Source organism: Arachis hypogaea, chromosome 20 (genome assembly GCF_003086295.3).
Source record: "Arachis hypogaea cultivar Tifrunner chromosome 20, arahy.Tifrunner.gnm2.J5K5, whole genome shotgun sequence".
Taxonomy (NCBI): Eukaryota; Viridiplantae; Streptophyta; class Magnoliopsida; order Fabales; family Fabaceae; genus Arachis; species Arachis hypogaea.
The window spans coordinates 135,531,098-135,557,770 of record NC_092055.1 but is presented as its reverse complement, the minus strand read 5'-3'; the positions used below and the strand labels follow the sequence as shown (position 1 = coordinate 135,557,770).

At 34.2% G+C, this 26,673-nt stretch overlaps 2 protein-coding genes across 4 annotated transcripts; one reads left to right on the top strand and one right to left on the bottom strand.

Annotated features, from left to right (window-relative positions):
* Positions 1–714: 714 nt before the first annotated feature.
* LOC112783864 (alpha-1,4 glucan phosphorylase L isozyme, chloroplastic/amyloplastic) lies at positions 715–9,340 on the bottom strand. Its single transcript, XM_025826941.3, has 15 exons — positions 8,722–9,340; positions 8,097–8,335; positions 7,911–8,012; positions 7,333–7,509; positions 6,954–7,229; positions 6,517–6,788; positions 6,177–6,294; positions 5,706–6,095; positions 5,224–5,376; positions 4,524–4,652; positions 3,698–3,934; positions 2,939–3,015; positions 1,865–2,051; positions 1,480–1,680; positions 715–1,206 (listed from the first exon to the last, which is right to left on the bottom strand). Exons 1-15 carry the CDS (start codon positions 8,987–8,989, stop codon positions 1,090–1,092), a joined length of 2,943 nt encoding a protein of 980 aa, XP_025682726.1. The 5' UTR covers positions 8,990–9,340; the 3' UTR covers positions 715–1,089.
* Positions 9,341–24,954: 15,614 nt separating this feature from the next.
* LOC140182645 (probable FBD-associated F-box protein At1g32375) lies at positions 24,955–26,424 on the top strand. 3 transcript variants are annotated; one of them, XM_072229821.1, is made up of 4 exons: positions 24,955–25,294; positions 25,395–25,532; positions 25,609–25,897; positions 26,244–26,424. In XM_072229821.1, the coding sequence occupies exons 1-4, from the start codon at positions 25,175–25,177 to the stop codon at positions 26,246–26,248; spliced, it is 552 nt and encodes a 183-aa protein (XP_072085922.1). In that variant the 5' UTR covers positions 24,955–25,174; the 3' UTR covers positions 26,249–26,424. The 3 variants fall into 3 exon arrangements, with proteins under 3 accessions (XP_072085922.1, XP_072085921.1, XP_072085923.1); XM_072229820.1 differs by having other exon boundaries at positions 25,041–25,294; positions 25,380–25,532; XM_072229822.1 differs by having other exon boundaries at positions 25,143–25,294; positions 25,478–25,532.
* Positions 26,425–26,673: the final 249 nt, after the last annotated feature.

The following is a 26,673-nucleotide window of genomic DNA, read 5'->3' as shown; positions in this document are numbered from 1 at the left end:
CAGTATGAACCAGAATCAGATTCTTCAGATCTTGCAACGATGTCTGTGGTGGAATCATTATCCATAATGGATCATCGCAAACGAATGTAATCCCTTCTGTTGTATGAGAAATTTCTCCATCGGGATATAAAATTAAATACACGTTCTCCGAAGCCATATACAAAACAACTCAATCTGAATACCCAAAAAATTTTTAAGAGAGAAAGAAGCTTGTGAACTTGAGAGAATATTGAAGAGTGGGAGGAGAGTGGATACAGAATGGCTTCTTCCGTGGTTGATCCAGCAGCGTTTATATAGGCACACCACGATCCCATTTCGTGGCCAGTACACCAGAAGTGTTCCAACTCAAGTGCGCTGCAGTTGAATTGGTGCCAACTCGTGGTCGCCGTCACAGATGTGCCCCATTTCATGGGTGACAGCCACATAATGGCTCCTGCACCATTTCGTGCCCGCCGCAATTGACTTGGAACCTGCTGCACATTTGTTCCATTCCGTGGGCACTACACTTGATATGGAGAGGAATCCCATTTCGCGGGCGGTGGCCTAGACTTGAGCCTGCATATTTCAGTAAGACTTTCCTGCCGTGCGTATATAGGGGAAATAAAGTTTTATGCATATTTAATTATATAAAAAAAGCCCCCTTCACACTTATTGTGACAAAGCTCAAACAAGGATCTACCTCCCCTCGAGATACAAGATGAGAACAATAACCAATTTATATGAAAACTCAGAAGCCAGTAAATCTCCTTTAGATAGGGCCTCTTGAGGGTAGATTGAAATTCATCTAATTTTCGTAATATTTATTTTTCGGTAGCATCTAATATTTCCATATTAAACAACGGTCTATACTCTCTTGAAAGTTTTTTGGGGCTACACCCAACACAGTACACACAGATAGACATAACATTATATAACTGCAGACTTATTTTTGGACAAACTGGAGATACAGCCAGTCATATCGAAATTGATCTAAGGACTCCTCTATACAAAACTATTATGTTTATTCTTTCGGTACTAGTTGCTTAGAGAGAGTAATGATCATCAAGACTGCGTGGCACCAACCCATGTTATTGATTAAACGAGACCTGTCTATGGCAATTCGACTGGCTCAATGTTCCAAATGTCTCGGGCATATTCATGAATGGTGCGGTCACTGCTAAACTTGTGCGAACCTGCTGTGTTCAATATCGACATTCTTGTCCAAGTCTGCAGGCACGGACATGATTTATGAAAGTTAATCACAAAGGTAAGATCAAATGTATTAATTTGTTGTATATGGATGTTCAGCCAAAACAAGTTGATGCATGAAGAACCAATAATGAGGGGGTTATAATGTGTCTCTTGTTAAGTTATGATCACCACAGATCAGCAAGCTTATAATGATTCTGGAATTGGCGCATGCTGCCACAAATAACTCATCAACTTGATAGCTACCATGTTAAGCAAATTCATAAGAGAATATGAAGAGGTTATACTTACTTTTTGATCCTGGTATGCTTTATCAACCTTCTCTTGGCATTCTATGTAGCTGGGGAAGTCCTTGCCAACAAGAAAATAATCTGCACGGCCAAAACCTTCATTTCCTTCTAAGGATCCCATCAATTCATCATAGTTGTAAGGCCCAAAAACACCACTTCTGACGAACTTTTTAACTTCTTCAAATCGTGGATCAGGAACGAACTGAATTGAAAGACTTATTGGGTTATTACCATTGGATTTTGAGTTTCCTCAAAATTGGGGGGAAAAAAAAGTTCGGAACTTTCCGTACTATATAATTGTGCTACGGGCGAATCCAAAGCAACATTGCATTAAATATATATTCCATGGAAAGTAAAATGCATATATCATAGATATCATGACAAACCTTTCCCTCAGCTCTTTCTTTCCTAAGACCAGCAATTTCATGAGCCTTAGCGCCAAAGAGGAAGAAGTTGTCTTCTCCAACCTCTTCCCTTATTTCAACATTGGCCCCATCTAATGTTCCAATGAGTATGCAGCCATTCATTGCAAATTTCATGTTGCTAGTTCCACTTGCCTCCATACCAGCAGTACTAGAAGGGACATAAATTATTACTTGGCTATGTTAGCAACACAAATGTTTTGCAGGGAAATAAACTAAAAATTGTAATACTACTGTCACTGTCAAATTCTAACTATTTCCTGGAACAGCAAAGATAAACTATCAAGATGCATTCCTCAATTTTCCATGCACAAAAACAATTATTTCTATGAGCAGCATATGATGTGCATATGATTATTAACAAATTGATGTTTTCTATCTAGATCTATTCAAGACAAAATTCGAATAAAGATTAGTGCGAGCGATAATATCTTGCTAATTGTTTTTATATATTAGTTTAGAATAAGGGTTAATAGTCAAATAAGTCCTTAAAGGATGGCTCGTTCTTCAAATTCGTCATTGAAAGATTATAAATTAATAATTTTTGTCCTTCCGTCACTCCATTAACAATTTTCGTCAATGATCAATGATATGGAATGTTAACTCACATCATATATGACACCTAGCATATCCAATTAGACGTTGAACAAATATACTTATGAAAATCTATCAATTTAATATCGTTAGATTATATTAGGATTAGAGTTTATATAATTAGAAAAATAGACTAAATTAATAGATTTTCATAAACATATTTATTCAGCGTCCAATTAGATATGCTAGGTGTTGTGTACGCTATCAGCTAACGTTCTATATCATCAATCGTTGACGGAAACTATTACTGAGTGATGGAAGGACAAAAATAACTAATTTGTAATCTTTGAAAAACTAGTTTGATTGATAAAATTTTTCAGGAACGACTTTGGAGAATGACCCATTTTTCAGGGACTAATTTGACTATTACCGCTTTAGAATAATCATCAGTGCAACCAATATATGCAACCAAAGAATAAGACAAACCATGTAAAATATAATCACCTGATATGTTGTGACAATTCACTTGCTGGAATCAGCATCTCAGCAACACTGACATTGTAATCAGGGACAAAAATAACCTGAATGGATTTACGGAAAAAAAAAAGTAACAATATATTTCAAACTCATATTCCAAAAAATGATCTCACAACACCAAAGTAGAAAGTTGTCAACCTAACTTTGGTTATATTAACAGCAATATGGTCTGAACCAAATACCCCATGCGAACTACCCATATCCCTCACCACCAGACCACTCTTAGTGGCTAAGAAAAGTCATCAATTTCTAGAAGTGCTCTCTAGAAAGAAAGAGAAAAAGAACAAAGTATCAACTTGGTTTAACTACTGCAGCATCATAGTTCTCTTCTTTCTCCCAAAGGTCCCTTTTTTAAAACAAGTCTCAAACACTTCTCCTATAGGGCCTTAGATATCTAATAATAACAAAATTACATTCAAATATGGCATCAATGATGCAGTAAGACCAAAGTATAATTTGATCAGATGGCAAACTTAATAATTACGGTGGACAAAGGAAATACTTAATTAACAAAAACTTTTTAAGTATTGCTTGATTCTTGATCCGGGAACACCGTTTTAGAAGTTTGTTGCTTTTAATATTACTTTCTGGATATAGATGATAAGCCTAGTACTAGTTAATGAATAAATCTACCTTCATCAGCGATATCACTATAAACTCTTCGACAAAACAAATACAACTAGAAGAAATAAATAAATCACTTGTGGAAAATGAAGTAGTGTCTACCTTAAGCAGGTCTCCTATTTCAGGATCATGATTCACTGTAGCCCCAACATCTGTGATAAATTTCACAATTCTCTTGGCTTGCACATATGTAGCAAATGCTTTTCCCCCAAATATACAAACCCTTGGAACAAAATTTGGTTTCCTTTCTTTGGGAGTCATTTCTTTCATCTTCTTGTAGCGGTAAACAATTCCCAAAATATTCAATAGTTGTCGCTTATATTCATGGATTCTCTTTACCTAAATAAAAACAATTAATTTAAGAGTTAAACAACCATATACAGTAAACTCTTTTGTATTTTAACTAATTAAAAGGAAAAAGGGGGGGGGGGGGGGGGGATGATCACATGAAAGGATCTGAATTAAAACATGCGATATGGAGAAAGAGGGAACTATTCAAGGTTCAAAATTGACGGTTATGAATTATACATAAATAATGGTGTATAGAGCTCTATTTACCAGGGTTTATGGCCTGTCAAGATATACAACATAGCCTACTTATTCCTATATATTGACCTAACCTGTTTTATTAATTTTTTATCCAACAACAACGACGACAAAACCTTGTTGCACTACCTGAGACAAATTACATGGATCATCAAACAATAGTACAATGCTCTATCTATCATAAATCAATGTGCATTTGATATAGGACTAATGTCGTGTATATAAAAATAAATGACAGTAACTTTGATTCCTTAAGGCATTTATGTATAATTTTTTTCAAGTTACTTACTTTACCTTCACCTAAAAATGTTTGTAAACTTCCGTTCCATGTTTAAAACTTCAAAATTGGGAGCCAAAAGGATACCTAAAGGAAACACATTACCTGTATGTCAAACATTGCATCAGCACTGACAGAATACCCTGTTCGTTCTCTGATTAATGCTGCAACTTTCATCTTGTTAGCCCTCTTTGCCTCCCTCCACTGCTTTTGTAGATCCTCATTGTCTGCAAACTATTGATAAATGATACTAGTGTAGTCAGCCAGAATTACTGAGGATAATATGCGTAAGACTTTAAATAGCAGTTTGAAGGCAATGGAAAAATCACTTGCTGGAAAAAGCAATGCTTGATTCCCGCTTACTAGTTTCATATAGTTCCCATAAAATTTAATTAATATACCACATTGACTCCTTCAAGATCAAGAATTAGCAGGCATCCTAATGAAGTTGAGCGAATTATGGACTCCATAGACCCATAGGCATTCAGATTCAAACAGCACTCCTCATTCAATGACGCTTCAGCAGATAATTCACTAAGTTCAAATATCTTAGATTGAACAAACAGCTGGAGCAAGATCATTTCCATTGCTCCAAACAAAAGACAACCAAATACATGGTATTTCGATTTTAATTTCTTTATTTGACTGAAATTCAAGATCATTTGTTCATTTATGGAGCAGCAAAAACACAGCATTCATGATAAGAAAATAGAGATTCAAGTATTAAACAAACGCGAGTCCCTCTTCAATTTCTGAAAAGAAAGGATTCAGTATTAAGACAAGAACAATTAAATAATGTAACTACCTTCCGTAGTTCAGCCAGTTTTTCAGTATTCAGGACCCAATCCTCTGTGCCTATCCACTTGGTTATTATTTTACTTAAGGCAGGATTGCAGAACCTGATCCACCTCCTAGGTGTCACACCATTTGTTTTGTTTTGGAATTTCTCAGGCCACAACTGCAAGAAATATGGCATCAAGATCTGTTACCTAAACAGCTTTTCTTTATTGTGGAGTAAATCTAAGAAAAAGGAGGAAGAACTTTTAAAGGCATGCAATACATGCATATCATTAAGAATGTGTATGTATTACATCTTTTTCCCAAGCAGCACATATGCAATTTAATAGGAAAAATGCAGAAAATATTAGCATTATATGAGGCAGTAGCATGATTAAAAAATTTCTACCCTTGTGTAATAGATGAAGTGTAGACTGTTATGTGCTAGTTTGTGCTTTCAAAAGGGTAAATATGATTTAGAAACAGGGTCTCATCCAATAATGCATTTACCTGATAAAATGAATTGAATACTTCATCCTTCACAATTTCACTGTGTATCTCTGCAACTCCATTCACAGCATGACCACCCACAACACAGAGATTTGCCATTCGAACCAATTTGGGTAGTTCCGGTACTGGCTGCAGCAACGCCTCTTTTTCATCCTCTTTAGCAATTATTTCTTCCCCTGCCTCTTTTGCCTCTTCATTATTATCCTTTTCCACTTCTTGTTCAGGATTTTCAAGCTCGTCGTGAGGTTCAATGGTCTCATCAGGCTTAACCAGTACATCCGCAAATTCCACAGGCAATTCAACATTATCTAGTATTCTCATTTCCTTCAACTTTTTTTCCAGTAACTTAGAATCTGATGTGCCATACTCTGTGATTATGGTCCGAATTAGCTGTAAAACAAGAAGTATTAGCAATAATTCAATTGGCTGTACCTTGAAATAAATGAGTTTATACAAATATTTCAACATCACCTCGTGATCAATCATTTCGATAATCTCAACATGGCGTGGGAGCAGTTTCTGCATGAGGTCCAAGCTCCATTTCTCTAGTGCCTCAGGAAGTACAGTATGATTTGTGTACGCAACAGTTCTAGATCACAGTGGCAGATAGATACATTCAACCAAGAAACCCAAGTCACATTAAAATGGGACGAGATCACCACCCCTCTCTCCCCCTCCCAACAAAACAAAAACAAATATAACCAAAAGCTTTTTTCCTAGTAAGTAAAGTTGGCTATGTGGACCAAATAACATCATAGCATTCTATCATAAAAACCCATCGGAAAATAAATTTAAACAAAAGACAAGATACCTTTGAGTGATATTCCAAGCATCTTCCCAACTTAAATCCTTTATATCTATTAAGATTCTCATCAATTCAGGGATGCACAAGGTGGGATGAGTATCATTCATCTGCACTGCAACCTTTTCAGGAAACTCTTCCCAGTTCACTGTTGCTCCTGATCTTCTCTCAAAACGAGTAATGATGTCTTGAAGAGAAGCCGAACATAAAGTATATTGTTGCTTGAGACGAAGGGTCTTCCCCTCTATTGACTCATCCCCAGGGTAGAGAATGTAGCATATCTGCATTTAAAAGAAAACAGTCAAAACCATTAAAAGGATCCTTGTTAACTTCCACTCAGATTGTAATTAGATCAATCAACTAGAAATCCACCATATTATCATAAGTCACTTGTGTGTGTGCTGTGTCTGTGTCATATATATATACATGATCATCATGATGCAAACCTTTTCAGCATTGGCTAAAGCCTCATTTGCTTCAGTGTGCTTTCCAGCATTGAAAGCATACAAATCAAATTCTTCAGATGCAGCTTTGGTAGACCAAAGTCTCAAATTGATAGTGCTTTTAGTTTTATATCCCGGTATTGGGACATCATGTGCAACAGCTAGTATGTCTTCTCCTCCAATCCAATGCTTTTTACCATCTGAGCCAGAAACAATTTGACCATAGAACTTTACAGGATATGAAACATCATTTCTAACAATCTCCCAGGGATTGCCCATCTGTTACACAAAGTGACAAGCAAAGAAAGAACATATTAACAGAAAAGAAAACCTAATGTGAATATTATAATTTTATATATGCCAGGAGAACTTATCAACATACCTCAAGCCAATCTTCAGCAACTTCCTCCTGCCCATCTTTTGTTATTCTCTGTTTAAATAAGCCATACTTGTATCTCAATCCATAACCCCATGCTGGATAATTCAATGTTGCCAATGAGTCCAAGAAACATGAAGCAAGACGCCCAAGACCCCCATTTCCAAGTGCAGCATCCGGCTCCTAATATTGGTCAACCAAAATGAATTACTACAACTCTAAGAAATAAAGTGCAATCAAACATTAAAGTTTCAATCAGATTACTCCTATTGCTATAGCCTATAGGAGCTCAGTAAAGGATAAAGACTACCAAGCTCATAACATTTTGCCAAAATAGATATATATAGAAAAGCGAACTTCATAAAAATCCATCAGTTGACCCTGCAATAGGAAAACTTCAATATGACATTCTTAAAGTAAAATAATCACTTCACTGAAACCATTTCAGTTTATTTATCTAAATATATTGATTTACAGGATTCTGATGGGAGTCAAACTAGAGACAACTAATGTGAGTGGAATGAACATACATGCCACATTTTAGAATAAATATGAACAAACAGATACAGTAGGAAATGTCCCACCTGACCCGCCACATCTTCTAATTTATACCCAAGCTTGCTCAAAGCCTCTGCATAGGAACCTGTCAGCTCTAGATTTCCAATTGCATTTAATAATGCTCTTCCCTGCAAGATAGGATGTTACGTGGAAATAAATATTGTATGCCAGAAATGTTCAAATTTTATGAAAGCGCCAGAGTCTAGACAAACCTGTAAAAATTCCATTGAGAGGTAATAAGCCTGCTTAACATTCAGTTTCTCATAGTAATCATAAGTAGCATTCCAGTTTATTATTAGAGCATCACGAACACTCTGTGCAGTTGCACAGAAAGCTTGCGGAAGCTCAAAATTCTCTGGAGAAAACAGGGGAGTAAACTCTGCATGGTATTTGATACTTGATGCGATAGAAGTAGCATCTGGTGTGAAGGAGCCCAGAGAAGTTGTAGTTTCTGAAACAAACAATAAAATGAAACGAGTAATTGGATCACATTGAAGACGCAAGATAACTTTCGGTAACATGCAAAACAGTGAGGAATAATATCTCTGAAAAGTCCCTTGGATGAAAGTAAGGACTCATGTCCCCCGCAAAATAACAAAAGATCACTAAATGTGGCCCGCAAAAAGATCACAAAATTTCAACAATCCTCAGCAATTGTGATCTTTGGGGATGCCACGGATGTCTTTCTTTTCATTCAGAGGCTACTTTGTCGAAATTAGAATCTTTCCGATGCCAAAAAATTTCCATGTCCTAATTATTGAACAAAAATAGTAATAAAAAATGAATTTGATCTCAATACAGGAGAGAGAGAGAGAGAGAGAGGAATGATTTTCAGACCATGTTCGTGAGAAAGTGGATCCTGCTCCTGCAGCTTCTGAGGAGCCTCACTGCTGGACACGCACTTCACCAACGTGAAGGAGCTCCTCCTGTTCCTCATCATCGTAAGGTTGAGCTTCGCGGTGTTTCGCATCATCAAGAGCTTCGACCTTGAGGATCGTGAAGCCGCACCGATGATCCCGGACACAGAGCTGCACCCTAGAAGCCCCTGGGTTCTCATGGAACCCGCCGTCGCAGAAGAGAGCCGCATTGGCGATGGCGATGCCATTTCCCCAAATCTCAATCTCTCCCTGTGAATGAGTGAGATTTTCTTCCTTTGAAAGTGTGAATGTGAGAGCGAGTGAGTGAGTGTTGTTTCTTTCTTTCTTATCTTGGTCACGAGTGTGGTTGGGTCCTCTCTACTCCATTATTGTTATTATGGAAGGTGTGATTGTTGCACTGTTTTGAGTGTTAGAGTTGAAAAATCATCGAAACACGAGATCACTCACTTGTAGAGTTGTAGTAACTAAAATCTCGATTTAAATAGATTTATTTTTTCAATTTCACCTCAAATTTCGATTTTCTCTCACGTGTTCACTTCTATTTTTCCATACTTGACTCATTCGGATCGTACTATCGTATCGTATTGGATTCACTGTGGTCGATGCTATCGTGTTGCCCCTACTCCTCTCTGAACGCCACGTGGCATAACCGTTTCTTTCATTGGCCACTGGCTCCGTGTTAGATGTGTGAATCAGACTTTTTAACCTACTGACTAGTGACTATGTAATAAAGGGTTTATCTAAGAACTAAGAAGTAATTCAAGATGTTAAATATAACTATTTTATTAAAACTCACAAATTTCTAAAAAAAAAATTAATATTCTTATTGTATATTTATTGAAGTGAAAATTTTAAAAATATATATTTAAAATAGTATTAACAATTATTAACTAAAGTTGCATTTAGATCTTTTCTGATAAATAATTATCAGGTTTTATATTTATATCTAATTATGTATTATTATATAAAAATGACTAATAAAGAAATGGCTATATTTTAGATTATTGATGTATTAAAAATAAATTAATTTTCATATTTGATGTCTTTACATTCCTATTTGAGAAAAAAAAATTCTGATAGCCTAATCAAATGAAATGAAAGATGTAAGAAAAATTCAAATTTAAAAACATAATATTCAGGCTTTATATAATTATAAAAAAAAAGTATACGACGATAAAAAATAGTCATTATATATTCATATAGAGTAATGTTAGAGAATTAAAATTGTAACAAATTATTTTGAATTAATATTATAGTAGATTATTAACACAAGCTTATTATTATGAAACTCATTAAAAATGAGTTTTTATTAAGTTTGGAATTCGAATATTTTTTAGTTATGCTTTTAAATCACTATAAAAAAAATGTTGAGTACCATTAGATTTATCATCCGAATTAACGTTGGATGTTAGCAGCGATTTTATCAGCGAATTTATTGTCAAATTCCGCAATAAATTCGTAACTCTAAAAAATTACTGTCGAATTTGGTTTTTCGACGGTCAAATTGCCACTAATATTTGCAGAGAAGAATAGAAAATTTGGCGCGATCATTACTATTGAATTTATTGGCGACTAAATCTGACGGTAACGTTGATTTAGTTAAACTATTGTTTGCTATTAGGTTGATTTAGAGTAAAATTATAATTTTTTATTAGGATTTCTCTTGGTTCATAGGTAATTAGGCATGTTATTGTGATTTTTGAGTTTGTAATTCGAATTTGTTTGAATTCATTGACTGATATTCTACTAAACACTACAATATAATACTGAATTTTGTGTAATTGATGTTGAAAGAATGCAGTTAAACTACTTTTTCCTTTTAGGTTGATTTAAAGTAAAATTAGAATTTTTTTTATTAGGATTTCTCTTGATTCATAGATAATTAAGCATGCTATTGTGATTATAGGATTTATAATTTGAATTTTGTGTAATTGATGCTGAATTTTGTGACTTGATGTTGAGAGAATGCTTGTTAGTTAAATTACTTTTTGCTGTTAGGTTGATTTAGAATAAAATTAGAATTTTCTTATTAGAATTTTCTCTTGGTTTATAGATAATTTAGGATGCTATTGTGATTATTGGGTTTGTAATTTGAATTTGTTTAACTGATATTCTGCTGAACACTACAATATAATGCTGAATTTTGTGAAATTGATGCTGAATTTTGTGACTTGATGTTAAACGAATGCTTGTCAGATAAACTACTTTTTGCTGTTAGGTTTATTTAGAGTAAAATTTAGAATTTTCTTATTAGGATTTCTCTTAGTTCATAGGTAATTTAGGATGCTATTGTGATTCTTGGGTTTGTAACTTGAATTTGTTTGAATTCATTGACTGATATTTTGCTGAATATAGCAATATAATGCTAAATTTATTGTTGATTTATTTTTTTGAATTTCTGTTAATTGGTATGCTATTTGCAAACATGACGACGGGTAGAGGTCTGACGGATCATGCTGCTGGTCGTGGTCGTAGTCGTAGTCCGGGTAGAGGGAGGGTTTCTTTCGGTACGGCCGAAAATTCTAGATTCTCTCCCTCTACTCTGACTACCCCGGTGACGTCACAGGTTACAGATTTAGCAGACCAGCCATTCATCATGGTCCCTGCTCTCAACTACGCGCCTTCGTCGACAGCGACGACGCCATCTCCTACCGCTCAGCAGCCCGTTGCCACGGCAACACCGCCTCCAGCGACGGAAGCTGTGTCCCCAGAGTCCTCTCACAGAAGTAGGCTGGAAGTGAGTCAAGCCAGCTCATGAGCTAGTTCGAACTCGACTCATTAATAGCTCGATAAGCTAAGCTCGTGAGCTAGTGAGCCAAGCTTGAGCTTGGAATTGAGCTCATAAATTAAATGAGCCGAGCTTGAGTTTGGATAAGCTCAGCTCATTAGCTCGTGAGCTGACTCGATATTATATATATATATGATCTTAATTATTTAAAATTTTATATTTATTTTTTACATATAATTTTGATGTAGGACATAAATAAAAAATTTATAATTTATTGATAGATAACAATATATAAAATTGATCTTTTCAAATATTTTTTAAAAAATATAAATTATAATTTATTGATATAGAATTATAGATTATGTATTTATATTTCTATTATTTGAGCCAGTTCGTGAGCTCGAGTCAGCTCGTGAGCTTTCGGTGAATCGAGCTTGAGCTTAAGAAATATGCTCGATTGTTAATGAGTCGAGCCGTGAGCCAAGCTCAATTTTTGTGAGTCGAGCTTGAGTTTAGTTTAGCTCGGCTCAGCTCGGCTCACTTCCAGCCCTACACAGAAGTGAGGCATCTGATGCCCCTCCACCACCTCTCATCATATGATTGACCATTTGACCTGGTGGCGGCACGAGATAAGTATCACTTTGAGTCTTATAAATTTTCTGATTATTGTTATTGCTAAAAGTGCCTAAAAATTGATTATATTTTAGTGGATTTAGGTTTGATTGTCTGAATGTGTTTCCATTTTATTGATTATGATTATTATTGAAAATTTCTGGTTATTGTTTCTTGTATAGTAGATTTAGGGTTGGTTGCCTGGTTAGTGTTTCTTGTTTACTGATTATGGCTATTGCTGCAAGTGCCTGGTTGTTGTTTCTTGTTTAGTGGATTTATGTTTGGTTGCCTGAAAGTGTTTCTTATTTCCTGATTAAGGAATTGCCATATTGTTTGATTGTTGTTAGGTTTGCACCGAACAACAACGTGTGTACTTAGGGGTAATTACTTTTTTTTTAGTTTCAAACCTTTTTAGTTAGTTTATATCTTCTATTTTGATTAACTAATTTTAAAGTTTCTTTGTAGTATCTACAGTTTTATATGGGATGCTGAGCACAATCTTACCATCAGAAAGATATTCGACCATAGAATGGGTCGGCGGCTCCAATAGATACTGGAGGATGTTCGTGAGGGACGGGACCACCTGACGACCTGGCTCCGACTGGAAATAAAGAAGGGTGTATTGGTTCATCGGGAGACCGATGAAGGGTTAAGGCATCGGCGTTTCACCAACAAAACTAACAGAAAATCGGCCAGTCGTCCAAGTATACCGGCGGCTCAGCGACCTTCATGAAGACTAAGGCCAGGTTGGTATGTAGTGACTTTAGTTTTGTTAATAACTTAGTTGTATTATTTTACATATCATTACTAGGCATCCTAATCAAATTGTTTCAATGCAACATATATAGTCGAAGTCGTTGGATCGCAAAGCTACATTAGCAGAGACGTTCAAGTACACACATACGCTAAAAGGAGAACAAAGCGAGATTTGCTGATCAGCGGTCTCAGGATCATTATGTGAGTAAACATATATCTGATTTTCTAGTATAAAATTATTAGAGATTAACTATAATCTGTCATACTAATCACAATAACTTGCGTTACACAAGATTCCTAAGTGGGGAGGACGCCGCTGATGGCTTTGCAACTTCAGTCGTTGATCCCAACGCGGTTTGGCGCGAGACCGCCTCAGTGCCGTACAAGAATCGCATATATGGTTTGGGGTCATTATTTGCCAATAGCCTCCGCACCTCCACGTTGAGGCCATCGTCAGACTTTGCCACCAGTCGAGTCGTCGAGTCCGAGGAAGGCGTGGATTTGAGGCTGCAGGTGCAGGAGATCTAACGCAGCCTTCACCAGTAGGCTCATGAGCTGAACAATTATCGGGAGAGGTATCATGAGATCCTCACACGCGTGACAAATACAGATGACCTCAAGTTGGAGTGGAGGGAGCAACTAGAGCGGTTCAACGTATGGAGGCTCAAATGGAGGTGTACTAGGCTCAGATGTGTGCCGCTGGCATCATCCCTGCTGGTGGCACACAGACATCACCGCCTTCTGCGCCGCCTTTTCAAGGCCACAAGACCGACGATGATGACGACGATGACGAGAACTACCTAGATCTTTAGTTATAAGTGTTTCGTTTTATTGTTTCATTGTATTTATTTAATGTAGTTCACTTTTAATTTATTTGAACATTGTATTATTTATTTTAAGTAATAGAAATTAATTATTTATGAATTGACCATTAATTCTGTAAAAAATAATATTAAATAAAAATTAAAATTGACTATTTATTTCAATTTTTTTAAAAAATTAACATTACTATCAGATTTACCGAGGGAATAATCTGATGGTAATAGTGCGAAAAACAACATTTTTTGGTGCCAACAATACCATCAAAAAATTTTTCGGTAACCAATTAGTTTTTCGAGCTAGTAATCCATCGCAGAATTCAACGATAATTACTGTCGGATGAAAAAATTCCAACGATAAATATTTACCGGTAAAATTTATACCTTCATCCAAACGGTAAGTATAACCGTAATTCAATACCGTCATTTTTTTTTTTCGTTTTCCTGACGAAAAATCTCATGATACATAACGTTTTTTTGCTGTGGATGTTTTTCTTTTTTTGAAAATTACATATGTTTGTTTGTATTGAATATTGATTGTATAATGTTGACTCTTGAGACTTTTTATTTATATATTTATTTGTATATATTATTTGAGATATATTTTTAATAAAGTGAATCATTCAAATATTTTATTTTTTACCTTAAAATAATTAAATAGTTCAAAACAAAATAATCAAACTTGTCTCCAAGAGGATACAATCTGAATTTGTTTAAACTTAAAAGCACTAGTCTCCATCAAGAAATTTGGATCGTCCATTGTAACAAGAAATTTGGGTCGTCCATTTTCGAAAATATCATTTACAAATTGTACACAAAAAAAAAAAAAAAAAAACATCATTTACAAATTATAACTGTATTTGGTCTCTACCTATCAAACAAGTATGCATAATTATTGTCTCAAGCCTTTACCTGGGACGTCCATTTGTAACATACATGCCATTATCAATAAGTACATAATGTCCAAAAAAAAAAAATTTGAATAAGTGCATAGAGTTTAGGAGTCTATTATTGAGTTAATTTTAGATTACATTGTTTAGCCAATATTTTATCTTTAAAATATTTCTATTTTTTGGAGTCTGAAACTATTTCTATTCTCAAACACATATTTTACAATTAAGAGAATTGTATTTCTTTTTAAGGATAATATTTGATTTGTATTTTATTTTTGTTTTAAATTTAATTTTGATGTACTATGTAAAGTAATTTTACACGTGCATCTAATTATATGATGTCACATAAAAAAATAACTATTTTATTCATTGACCGTATGAATAATCATCCAAAAAAAGAATGTAATTGCATGTATTAATGCATCAAAAATAAATTCTTTTATTTTAATATTATTAAAAATTAATATTTTAAAATAATAATTATTAGATGATAATGCATATGGAAATATCACTCCAAGATACAAGAGATTCCTAAGTCACTTTTGTTTGTATTCTTATTTTTATTTTAGAAAAAAATAATTATTTTTATCTATGAATATTCAGAATACTAACAAAATTATTCACAAAAAAAATGAAATTAAACTTATATTCATAAAAAAATAAATTTTGTATGACAAAAGTATTCAATCCTTAAATTATTATTATTTTTAAAAAAATTAACTAAAACTTTTAAATTATCCTTATCTTTTATCTTCGATTTCTAATATTATCACATTTTTTTTTCAAATCCTAAATTTTACATCCTTTCGTTACCACCATTTTAATCACTTGTAATACTACTATACCACTACCATTATTATCAATACTGTTACCACTACTACTATCACCATTACTACTATCACCACTTCAAATTTAAATGGAGATGTAAAACATGTTTCAGTTCAAGGTAGCATGATACTTTTAAGAAAAATAAATAGAAAAAATTTAAAAGAAGAAGAAAAGAAGTTTCTACTATCAAACTAAGTTAAAGTTTAAAACAACAAAGAGTGATTATTCCATGTCCTAACAAAGAAGTTTTTACTATCAAACTAAGTTAAAGTAAGAAGGGTTTCTGATTAGCAAAAGTTGTGAACTATAAAATGGCCTCTTTACAAGTTTATGCGCAATGCTATGATAAAAGAGTGATATTTATTTCGATAAATATTTTTTAAATTATTTATTTTAGTAATAATTATAATTAATTTATTTATTAAAATAAAAAATTTCAAGAAATCATTTGTAGTAAGTAAATGTTACTCAAATAAATATACTTACATTTCCTTTAAAAGAGAGAAAAAAAAAGATAAAACACATGTAAATACATATATACACACAGAAAATTTATGTAATAGACGTCATTACATTTACATCTAATCACTCAATATAGTAACTTAATTTATCACTGAATGAAACCAAAACAATTTCATTCTTTTCTATTACTCTGTCCACTAAACATAAAAAATCTGCAAAATACTGAATAAAATATAAGAGGTAGTGACATTTGCTTTAAAATATAAATATCAAACATCTATTACAATTAAAAAAAATTATTACTCAATAAAATAAAAAAAAATTAACTGTAATCATTAAGTGTAATCAAAGAACTCATTATCAATCTTCAGCAACATAAAAATGTTGAGGCACAGAAGCAAGTAACAATCCTTAATATAAGATCGCTTGTAAATATAGGCATCAATCTCGTTGTCACCAGCTAAAAAAAATGCAGGGAGACATGGAATTTTGATTTTGAAAAAAATAATTCCACAAAAGAAGATAACAATAGTATACTTAGTAGTCAAAGTAATAAAAATTCTATGAAAAAATGATCTACTTTGACCACTTGAACTATGTCATATATAATTCTATAAATCTGTACACATTTTTTCTAAAATCAAAAAATCTTTAAATAAAATAAATTAATTATAAAGATAAACATATTAAATTTCACGAAACAAGTCAAATAGATGCACAGAAAATGAAAAAAATTTTTAAGTTATTTTAAATTTTCTTTACATAACATAGATTAATTAAAAAACAAATTTCGCAAATGTTCAATCACCTTAGCTAGTAATTCCAGATCTGAAATATTTTGTTCCTGCTCTATCAAGCTTCATCTAGAGCAAGAATATGGTACAACATTTTTTAGCAATACGGCAGAAAAAAAACATTCAACAATAAATGATCAAAAGAAATCCTAACGATGGCAAGTTTGATTTAATTGTTCTTGAGGTAAAACAAAAGTTTTTCATCACAAATATATTATCATTGAACCTTCAAGAGCTTTAGATTCTACAGAAACTTCTACAATTTTCTACAGATGTAATAAACCATTAAAAATTTTGGAATCTTCACAGATGACTATGCTTACCATATAAATTGCTCTAGATAAAGACTTGCTAAGCATACAGTATACATCAATCATCTTTGCAGATTGCTCATCATCGAAATCCCTTTCTTTCAAAACAAATGATAGGTTTAAACAAAAATATTAGCTTCTTCTATAACTCATTCAAATACACAAACTTTCAAACGAGAGTAAAGAGGCAAAGAAAAAAATGCAAGAAAAAATATTAAAATTATCCCAACATACAGACCTAAGAATATACTAAATCAGAATGCAATTTGTTTTGCCAATTTTTATATTTGCCATCCAAATTTACACCCTAGATATCATACTTCTTCTCTCCCTATTTTAAAATTTGGGGGCAAAAAAAAAAACACTTCTTAATTTTAATTATTTGCTGAGAAAAAAATTATAATAGCATAATCATCAATTTAAATGGTAGGAATCCTATTAGTTCTTGGACATAATCATCAATTTTACATAAATTTTGCTCCAAATATTAGTATAACTCAATCCATATCATTCATAGAAAAATGACAAATTCAACTTCAATCCATTTTGGCCTATGATTAACACCAAAAAAGAAAGGTGTTTTGAAAAAACATATATTTTAAAAAATAAAATGTAGTTTTGTTTTGAGTATACCTTATTTTGTTTAAATCTTTTATGTCTTCAATGCTGATGTTAGTCCTGCATGCCTTCCATTAGGTCTTGACCACTTACATCCATTATAAAGCAAGCAAGTATCACTAAATTGCAGCTAAATAGTAAGCAAAGGTGACACAATGAATATACAATACCACCACAATAAAAATACTTTTCCAATAAAATAACCTCTCAGGTTTCAGCAGCAACACGAACTTCATCTTCTTTAATGAATTTAGTGAAGGATGAATGATCACACACTTACAAGGGATTGCTCGTCAGTCGTCACAGATAATTAATGAACAAAATGCAAAAAATTTAAAAAGTTGCCAACTTTGAGGGTACCCAACATCATAAAAAACAGAATTGGAACCAAATTTATAAAAAATAGAAAAAAATGAAGGATGAAGTATCAATAAAATAGGAGTGTACCAATTATTTGAGTTGGAGAGTTGAAGCTTGAGGTCTAGAGATGAGAGTTCGATACCGCAACTCAGCCATTTCTTGAGTCCTCTACTTCCGTTTTGTTCTTCAACTTTTCTTACTTGCAATTCTTTCTTGTTTACCACCGCTATTTTTTATGACATTCTCTGGTACTTCCCAATAAAACAATTTTCTATTATTAATTCTATTTCTAGAATTGAAAGAATTTATATTTTAAATGATATTTATATAAATTCTGACTTAAAAATTTTAAAATTAAAAAAATCTAAATCATTGATTGATTTTTCAAATTTAAATAAATCGAATCAAAATAAAAGATAATAATTTAAATTTAATGAAATCAAAAAATAAATTCAAATCATATAATGCCATTTATAATGATCTTAGTCAAATTTATATAATCAAAATCAAACAAACAAACATTTTTGGTTCTCCTTTAAATCCTAAATCATACACCTGAGTCTATGATAGGAATAAAACACAATTTCCTACTTGCAAAAATTAGAGGAGCAATAATATTCACTCACAACAAATATTAACACCAGCACAATAATACCCAATAGCAGCGGAAAAATCACATAAACCATAAAGTAGAAACAAGCTAACACACCAAGATTTTTAACGTAAAAAACCTCCTCAATGAGAGAAGTAAAAATCACGAGTCACCAAGACCAGGATATAGCTTCACTATGATGAAAAATAGGGTACAAGAGAGTCACAAATTACTGCACAAAACGTGCATACAACAAGCCAAACAACCCAAGCTTCAAAGCTTACAAAACAAGAACAAGAAGATGAAAATACCACAAAAATAGAGCAACTGTGCGTGGCCAATATCTCTAGCTAAAGATGTCTAATTGAAGATCCGAACGGTGAAATCAAAGAACCAGATGTGTAAAACACTCTATCCAAATTTGAGCTCGATCCAACGGTTAACAAATCTGCAGTGACCAATTTACAGAGACAGCTTTATGTATGTGCGAAAATAACTTTCTCTCTTCTCTTCTCTCTAGTGTTTTGTGTTCTCTTGCAAAAATGACCTCTCTCTCATCCAACCCTAACTCACCTCAGCCACTTCAACTATTCATGGGTTTGGATACTAGCATTTGGGCTTTTTCTCCATATAGGAAGGGAGTCCAAAAACCCAACAAATCTCCCTCTCGCGACTATGTGGAGGTAACCGCCAATCCGGCGATTAAGCAACAAACTTCAAACTTCCATCTTGGTAATGCATTGGTCATCATATCAGAACCATTCTCGTCAGTATGAACCTTTTCAAGTTTCAACAACTCAGCATCCAAAACATCACGTATCCAATGATACCTCACATCAGTATGTTTGGATCGAGAATGAAAAGTAGAATTTTTACCAAGATGTATAGCACTTTGACTATCACAAAACAACACAGACCTCTCTTGAGTAGACCCGAGTTCCTTCAAGAATTTCTTCATCCAAAGCATCTCCTTGCACGCTTCGGTAATGGCAATAAACTCGGCCTCAGTAGTAGACAAAGCAACACATTTTTGTAATCTTGATTGCCAAGACACAGCTTCACCCGCAAAGTTAATCAAGAAGCCTGAAATGGACCTTCTAGAGTCAATATCTCCTGCCATGTCTGAGTCAGTGTAACCAACTAGAATAGGCTTATCACTTCCATAACACAACTTCATATTAGAAGTACCACGAAGATATCTCATTATCCATTTTACAGCATTCCAATGCTCTCTTCCTGGGTTTGAAACAAAACGGCTAACACAACCAACAACATGAGCTATATCCGGTCTTGTGCACACCATAGTAATATAGCATACATTAAACTACCCACGGCTGATGCATATGGAACCTTTTCCATGTCTTTCTTCTCTTCATCACTTGATGGACTTTGCTTGCAACTCAATTTGAAGTGTGTAGCAAGAGGAGTACTAACGGCCTTTGCTTTCTCCATTTGAAACCTGTGCAACATTGTCTCTATGTATTTCTCCTGTGACAACCAAAGTTTCTTCTCCTTTCTATCACGCTCGATTCTTATGCCAAGAATCTCCTTTGCTGGCCTAAGGTCCTTCATTGCAAGTTGCTTCTTCAACATATCAATCCTAGAAGCATTCTGACCAACAATAAACATGTCATCAACATATATCAAAAAGATAATAAAATCATTACTAGCAAACTGTTTAACAAATACACAATGATCAGAAGTAGTCTTCTTGTAGCCTTGTTCTGCCATAATAGAATCGAACTTCTTGTACCATTGTCTTGGAGCTTGCTTCAAGCCATACAAGCTCTTCTTCAGTTTGCAAACATGATCCTCTTTGCCTTTTACCATGAAACCTTCAGGTTGTTCCATGTAAATTTCATCCTTAAGATCACCATGAAGAAAAGCAGTTTTCACATCCATCTGCTCTATCTCTAAATCAAGACTTGCAGCCAAACTCAAAACAGTCCTAATAGAAGATCTTCTCACAACCGGTGAAAAATTTTTATTATAGTCAACTCCCTTTTTCTGTCTGTAGCCCTTGACCACCAATCTAGCCTTGTACCTTGGATACTGAGAATTTTCTTCATGCTTCAACCTATAAACCCACCTGTTCTGCAAGACTTTCTTCCCTTTTGGCAACTTCACAAGCTCAAATATTTGATTATCATGCAAGGATTTCATTTCATCTTGCATTGCATCAAACCATTTTTTATTGTCGTCACCTTCCATAGCTTCTGCATAACATTCAGGTTCTCCCCCATCAGTCAAGGTCGCATATCCATTAGTAAATGTTACATACTCACTAGAAGGATACCTCGTTGAAGGTCGTCGCTCTCTAGTAGACCTCCTAGGATGGAAACCTGGTGGATCTTCAGGTAGCTCAGGTTGATTATCAGCATCATCATCAACTGGAGCATCAATTGGATCTCCTATCTCCTGATCATCAGGAACCAAAGGCTCATTTTGCTGCATATGCTCCTGATTTTGATTCTCTATTTGTTCTGACGAAGGAAGAGGCTGAACTGGATCTACATCAGTCAAGTCACTGCTCTCTTGTGATTGACTCTTCTCTACCTTATCAATATCTTCAATGGTTTGGTCTTCAACAAACTCTACATCACGGCTTCTTACAAGCTTCTTCTCAACTGGATCATAAAGCCTGTAACCAAACTCATCTTGACCATATCCAATAAAAATGCACTGCCTTGTCTTCACATCCAACTTGGACCTCTCATCCTTTGGAACATGAACAAATGCTTTGCATCCAAAGACTCTCAAGTGACCATACGAGACATCTTTGCCTGACCAAACATGATCCGGAACATCATTATCCAAAGCAATTGTAGGACTCAGATTAATCACATGAACCGCTATAAATAGTGCTTCACCCCAAAAGACTTTAGGTAGCTTAGCTTCAGTAAGCATACACCTAACTCTTTCAATCAGTGTTCTATTCATCCTTTCTGCCAAACCATTCAATTGAGGTGTTTTAGGAGGTGTCTTTTCATGCCTAATACCTTGCTGCTTGCAATACTCATCAAATGGTCCACAATACTCACCACCATTATCAGTGCAAATACATTTAAGCTTTTTGCCTGTTTGCCTCTCAACCAAAGCTTGGAATTGTTTGAACTTTTCCAAAGCTTGGTTCTTTGTTTTCAAAGCGTAAGTCCAAAGCTTTCTTGAATGATCATTAATAAAAGTAATAAAGTAAATAGCTCCGCTAAAGGACCGTATCTTCAAAGGACCATAAATATCGGAGTGCACCAATTCCAAGAAGTCTGATTTTCTTGAAGGTTGATGCTTCTTGAAGGATAATCTTCTTTGTTTGCCAGCCATGCAATGAGAACATTTCTCCAACTCTGCATTCTTCAAACCTGAAAGAGCATTCTTTCGAGCCAAATAGCTAAGTCCTTTTTCACTAATATGACCAAGTCTTCTGTGCCACAAGCTACAAACTTCTTTACTTTCAATCGCATTCACACTACCTTTTGCAATCATGGCATGCATCACATACAAACTTGAAGTACCTTTTTCTCGATTCACCACTAAGTTGCCTTTAATAAGCTTCTATTGTCCAAAGCCGAAAGTATTTACAAAGCCTTCATTATCAAGCCTTTTAACTGAAACCAAATTCAAGCGAACATCTGGAGCGTATCTAACATCTTTAAGTAGTAGCTTCATTCCCATATTGGTCTCAAGACAAACATCTCCTACACCAATAACTTTGGCCAAGCCATCATTACCCATCTTAAGTACTCCAAAATTACCTGGAGTATAAGAAGTGAAGAACTCCTTCTTTGGTGTAACATGTATTGAGGCGCCACTATCAATTACCCAGTTGAACTCATCATCAGAAACAAGATTGACCTTGTATTCATAATCAGCAATATCAACAGTAAGAAGATCATCTGAAATAGAAGATACACGATCATTACCACTATCATCCTTCTTTTCTTGCTTACCTTTGTTTTCATTTTTCCAAAGATAGCAATATTTTTGAACGTGACCCATTTTGTGACAGTAGTAACACTCAACATTCTTGTATCTTCCCTTGGATTTGCTCCTGCTTTTACCTCTACCCTTTTGAACTCTATTCTGATTTCTCCCCTGGTTTCAGTGACTAACATTTCAGAGTGTGACGAAGAATTCTGCGTCTTCCTTCTCATCTCTTCATTTAAAATACCACCTTTAACAAGTTGCATGCTCACTTTATCATTCGGAGCAGAATTAGTAAGAGAGATAGGAAAAGTCTCCCAAGAATCTGGTAGAGTATTTAACAACCACAATCCTTGAACCTCATCTTCAAACTTGATTCCCATGCTTGACAACTGATCCAGAACTTCTTGAAATTCATTCAAGTGATCCAATACTTGTGACCCCTCCTTGTATATCAAATTCATCAACATATTCAACAAGTACAATTTATTATTGCCAAACTTGGAAGCATACAAGGATTCAATTTGATTCCACAAAGTCCTAGCATGAGTCTCATTAGCAATGTGATTATAAACATTATTATCCACCCATTGCCTAATAAAACCACAAACTTGTTGGTGTTCAAACTCCCATTCTTCATCTATTTTAGATTCTGGTTTTTGTGTAGAAAATACAGGTAAATGTAGATTTTTGACAAACAATAAATCTTTCATTTTGCCCTTCCATAGATGGTAATTAGTGCCATTCAAACTTATCATCCTAGTAGAATTATTTGCCTCCATCTTTCAAGCAAGTTATAACCAAATACCCAAAACTGAGCTCTGATGCCAATTGATAGGAATAAAACACAATTCCCTACTTGCAAGAATTAGAGGAGCAACAATATCCACTCACAACAAGTATTAACACCAGCACAATAATACCCAACAGTAGCAGAAAAATCACATAAACCATAAATTAGAAACAAGCTAACACACCAAGATTTTTAACGTGGAAAACCTGCTCAATGAGAGAAGAAAAAATCACGAGTCACCAAGACCAGGATTTAGCTTCACTATGATAAAAAATAGGGTACAAGAGAGTCACAAATTACTGCACAAAACGTGCATACAACAAGCCAAACAACCCAAGCTTCGAAGCTTACAAAACAAGAACAAGAAGATGAAAATACCACAAAAATAGAGCTACTGTGTGTGGCCAATATCTCCAGCTAATGATGTCGAATTGAAGATCCGAACGGTGAAATCAAAGAACCAGATGTGTAGAACACTCTATCCAAATTTGAGCTCAATCCAACGGTTAACGAATCTGCAGTGATCAATTTACAGAAACAACTTTATGTATGTGCGAAAATAACTTTCTCTCTTCTCTTCTCTCTAGTGTTTTGTGTTCTCTTGCAAAAATGACATCTCTCTCATCCAACCCTAACTCACCTCAGCCACTTCAACTATTCATGGACTTGGATACTAGCATTTGGGTTTTTTCTCCATATAGGAAGGGAGTCCAAAAACCCAACAGTCTAACCCTCTCCGGTTCAACCATGAAAATGGGAATATCGATTTAATTCATATGTGAATGCTATTCTATCTCAGCGCAGTGCAGATTACCCTATCAAAAAGTTTCGCCTCACTTCCTATAGAAGTTCAGAGGATTTTATCTTAACATGGCTTGATGCCGTCATTGGTCCCCATCTCCAAGAACTCTATCTCTGCATTGGTTTAATGAGGAGAATCAAATTGCCTGAATCCATATTCACTTGTGTATGACTCAAGTCCCTTGTTTTGAAACGTTATAGTTATGTGAATCATTATCCAGAATTTCTAAATGTTTATCTGCCATCCCTCAAGAACCTAGAGTTGGATATCATCTCTGTGGATCCCAACAAGTTTTTATCTGGATGCACTGTTCTTGAAAATCTTAAGCTAATTCGGCTAGAAATGACCCGAGAAGGTTCTTCTGTTTATGTACCTACAATCCAGATGCCTCGGACATTGAAAACTTTAACCTTTGAAAATTACACTAGTTTGATTGAACAGACTATCGAAATATACACTCCATTTCTTGAATACCTAAGAGTGACCTTGGCGTACTCGGTGTACTCTGAGCTACAGGTATCAGTTATCAATTTTCTCAAAATTTGAATCCTCTAAATTTTAAATTTTTACTTTAGAGGATAAAGTGTGATCTCTCACCCTTAAATAATTTTTCTCTCATATTTTCTCTTACACTATGTTTGTTTAAGAGGAAAATAGAAGGAAAGAAAAAGAAAGAAAGAAAATGGGAAGAAAAATGATTATTTTTCATTGTTTAGTTGAGGAGAAAAATTAGAGAAGAAAGAAAATGGATGAAAAAAATTGGTGGGATCCATCAATTTTTTTTCTCTCCAACATTAGAAAAAAAATAGAGAGAAAACTAATGTTTCTCTATTTACTTTCAATACTACCCCTTCACTTTTTCAATATATTTTATAATATAAAGGTAAAATTGTCTTTTTACAACATTTCTTTCCTTCTTATTGTCCTTCCATCTAAACACATCTAAAAAAAATAAAAATCCACTCCATTTCTTTCCTTTCCTTTCTTTCCTTTCTATTTCCTTTCTCTCTATTTCTTTCCTTCCATCAAAACATAGTCTTAGTCCCACTTATGAAATAAATTGTGAGAGATCACACTTCTCCCTCTAAAGTAAAATCAAAATTTAGAAAATCCATTTTCCCAACATGGTGGAGGCACATCTTGATATTTGTCTTGAACGTGTTGAGCATGGGGCTTGGTTGCCCGAGCTTCTCCAGGCACTCCGCGAAACAAAATTCTTGGCATTGAAATATGAAACAACACAGGTAACATGCTTATCATAGTGTAACTCGATAATTTGAATTCATAACTATAATTGTGAATTAGGAATTAATTATATTTGATATCTAGTTATCTTCTACACAGTGCTTATTTAGTGCTCCAGCTTTTGAGTTTCCAGAATTTCACCGTTTGCTCAATCTAGAGCTTCATGTTCCATGTTTGAACAGAAACTTCCTTCATAATTGTCGTGTACTTGAAGGTCTTGTAATTTGTATTTGGAAGGTATGAATACATTTCAATTTTCGTTGTTTGTTGTTTCCCTGAGTCTATTCGACAAGTGTTGTTTTTTTGTTATCAGCGAGCATATGCTCACCCGGTGAAATATAATGGGCCAAGACCACCAACCATGGTTCCTAATTGTTTGACATCACATCTCAGGAGTTTTGAGTTTAGAAGATATCAAGACTCTACAGATGAGCGTGAATTTATTGTATGTCTTTTACAAAGAGGACTTGTTTTGAAGACAGTCATAATTCATCTTAAATCTGATTTCGACCTAGAGACTAAGTACAATATTGTCAAGGAATTATCTGCTATTCCGAGGGGTTCTACAATATGTCAGCTTAATTTCATTGACCACAATCATGGTATGAACTGATCTCACTATCTCTATTCTCTGTTGTTGATCATTGTTGACAAAATATCATGTTGGAGTCTTCAAAATTTAAAATTATTCAAGTTTCATAATATAGGGTCAATTTTAGGCTAGTGTTCCAACTGAATTCTTAAAATATTCGTCATGCTTCTGAATAAATTTGTTTGATGCCCTGTTGATAAATAATGAAATATACACTTGAACATAGTGTCGGTGGTTTGGATTGGCTAACTTTGATATTAACAAGTATTTTCATTTCTCTGGTTCATCCTTAAAAGTTTGTTTTTTGGGGTCTCTCATTTGATCCTTTGAGTTGCATGTATGGCTTTCTGATGCAGGTTGATGGCAAATCTACGGTTCAATGTTTCTATATGCATGGTTAATTAGGGCTAAATTCCGTGGTTTTGTAGAAAAGTGATTTTTCTAAAAATGAATTGATGATTTGTATATCACAAACAGCAATTTTCAGATTTTTTTTGTCTTAACTCTTAACTGTTGGTGATTATCAATGCTTTGATACCAATCAAAGATAGTGTTAGACTCTGACTAATTTCATGTATGTTCATCCAAATATCCAATCAAATCTGCCCATAATACTATAGTGATAGATTTAGTTTTGCCACCTTCAAAAATGCTTTAGAACCTTTTAAACTACAAATTAGTCATAGACCTTTTAAGCAGTTTTGTATGATTAAAATTCTAAAGTCATTTTAATTTTCACTGATTTATAATCCAAATATACAATGAATTCCTAAATGAATTCAATTA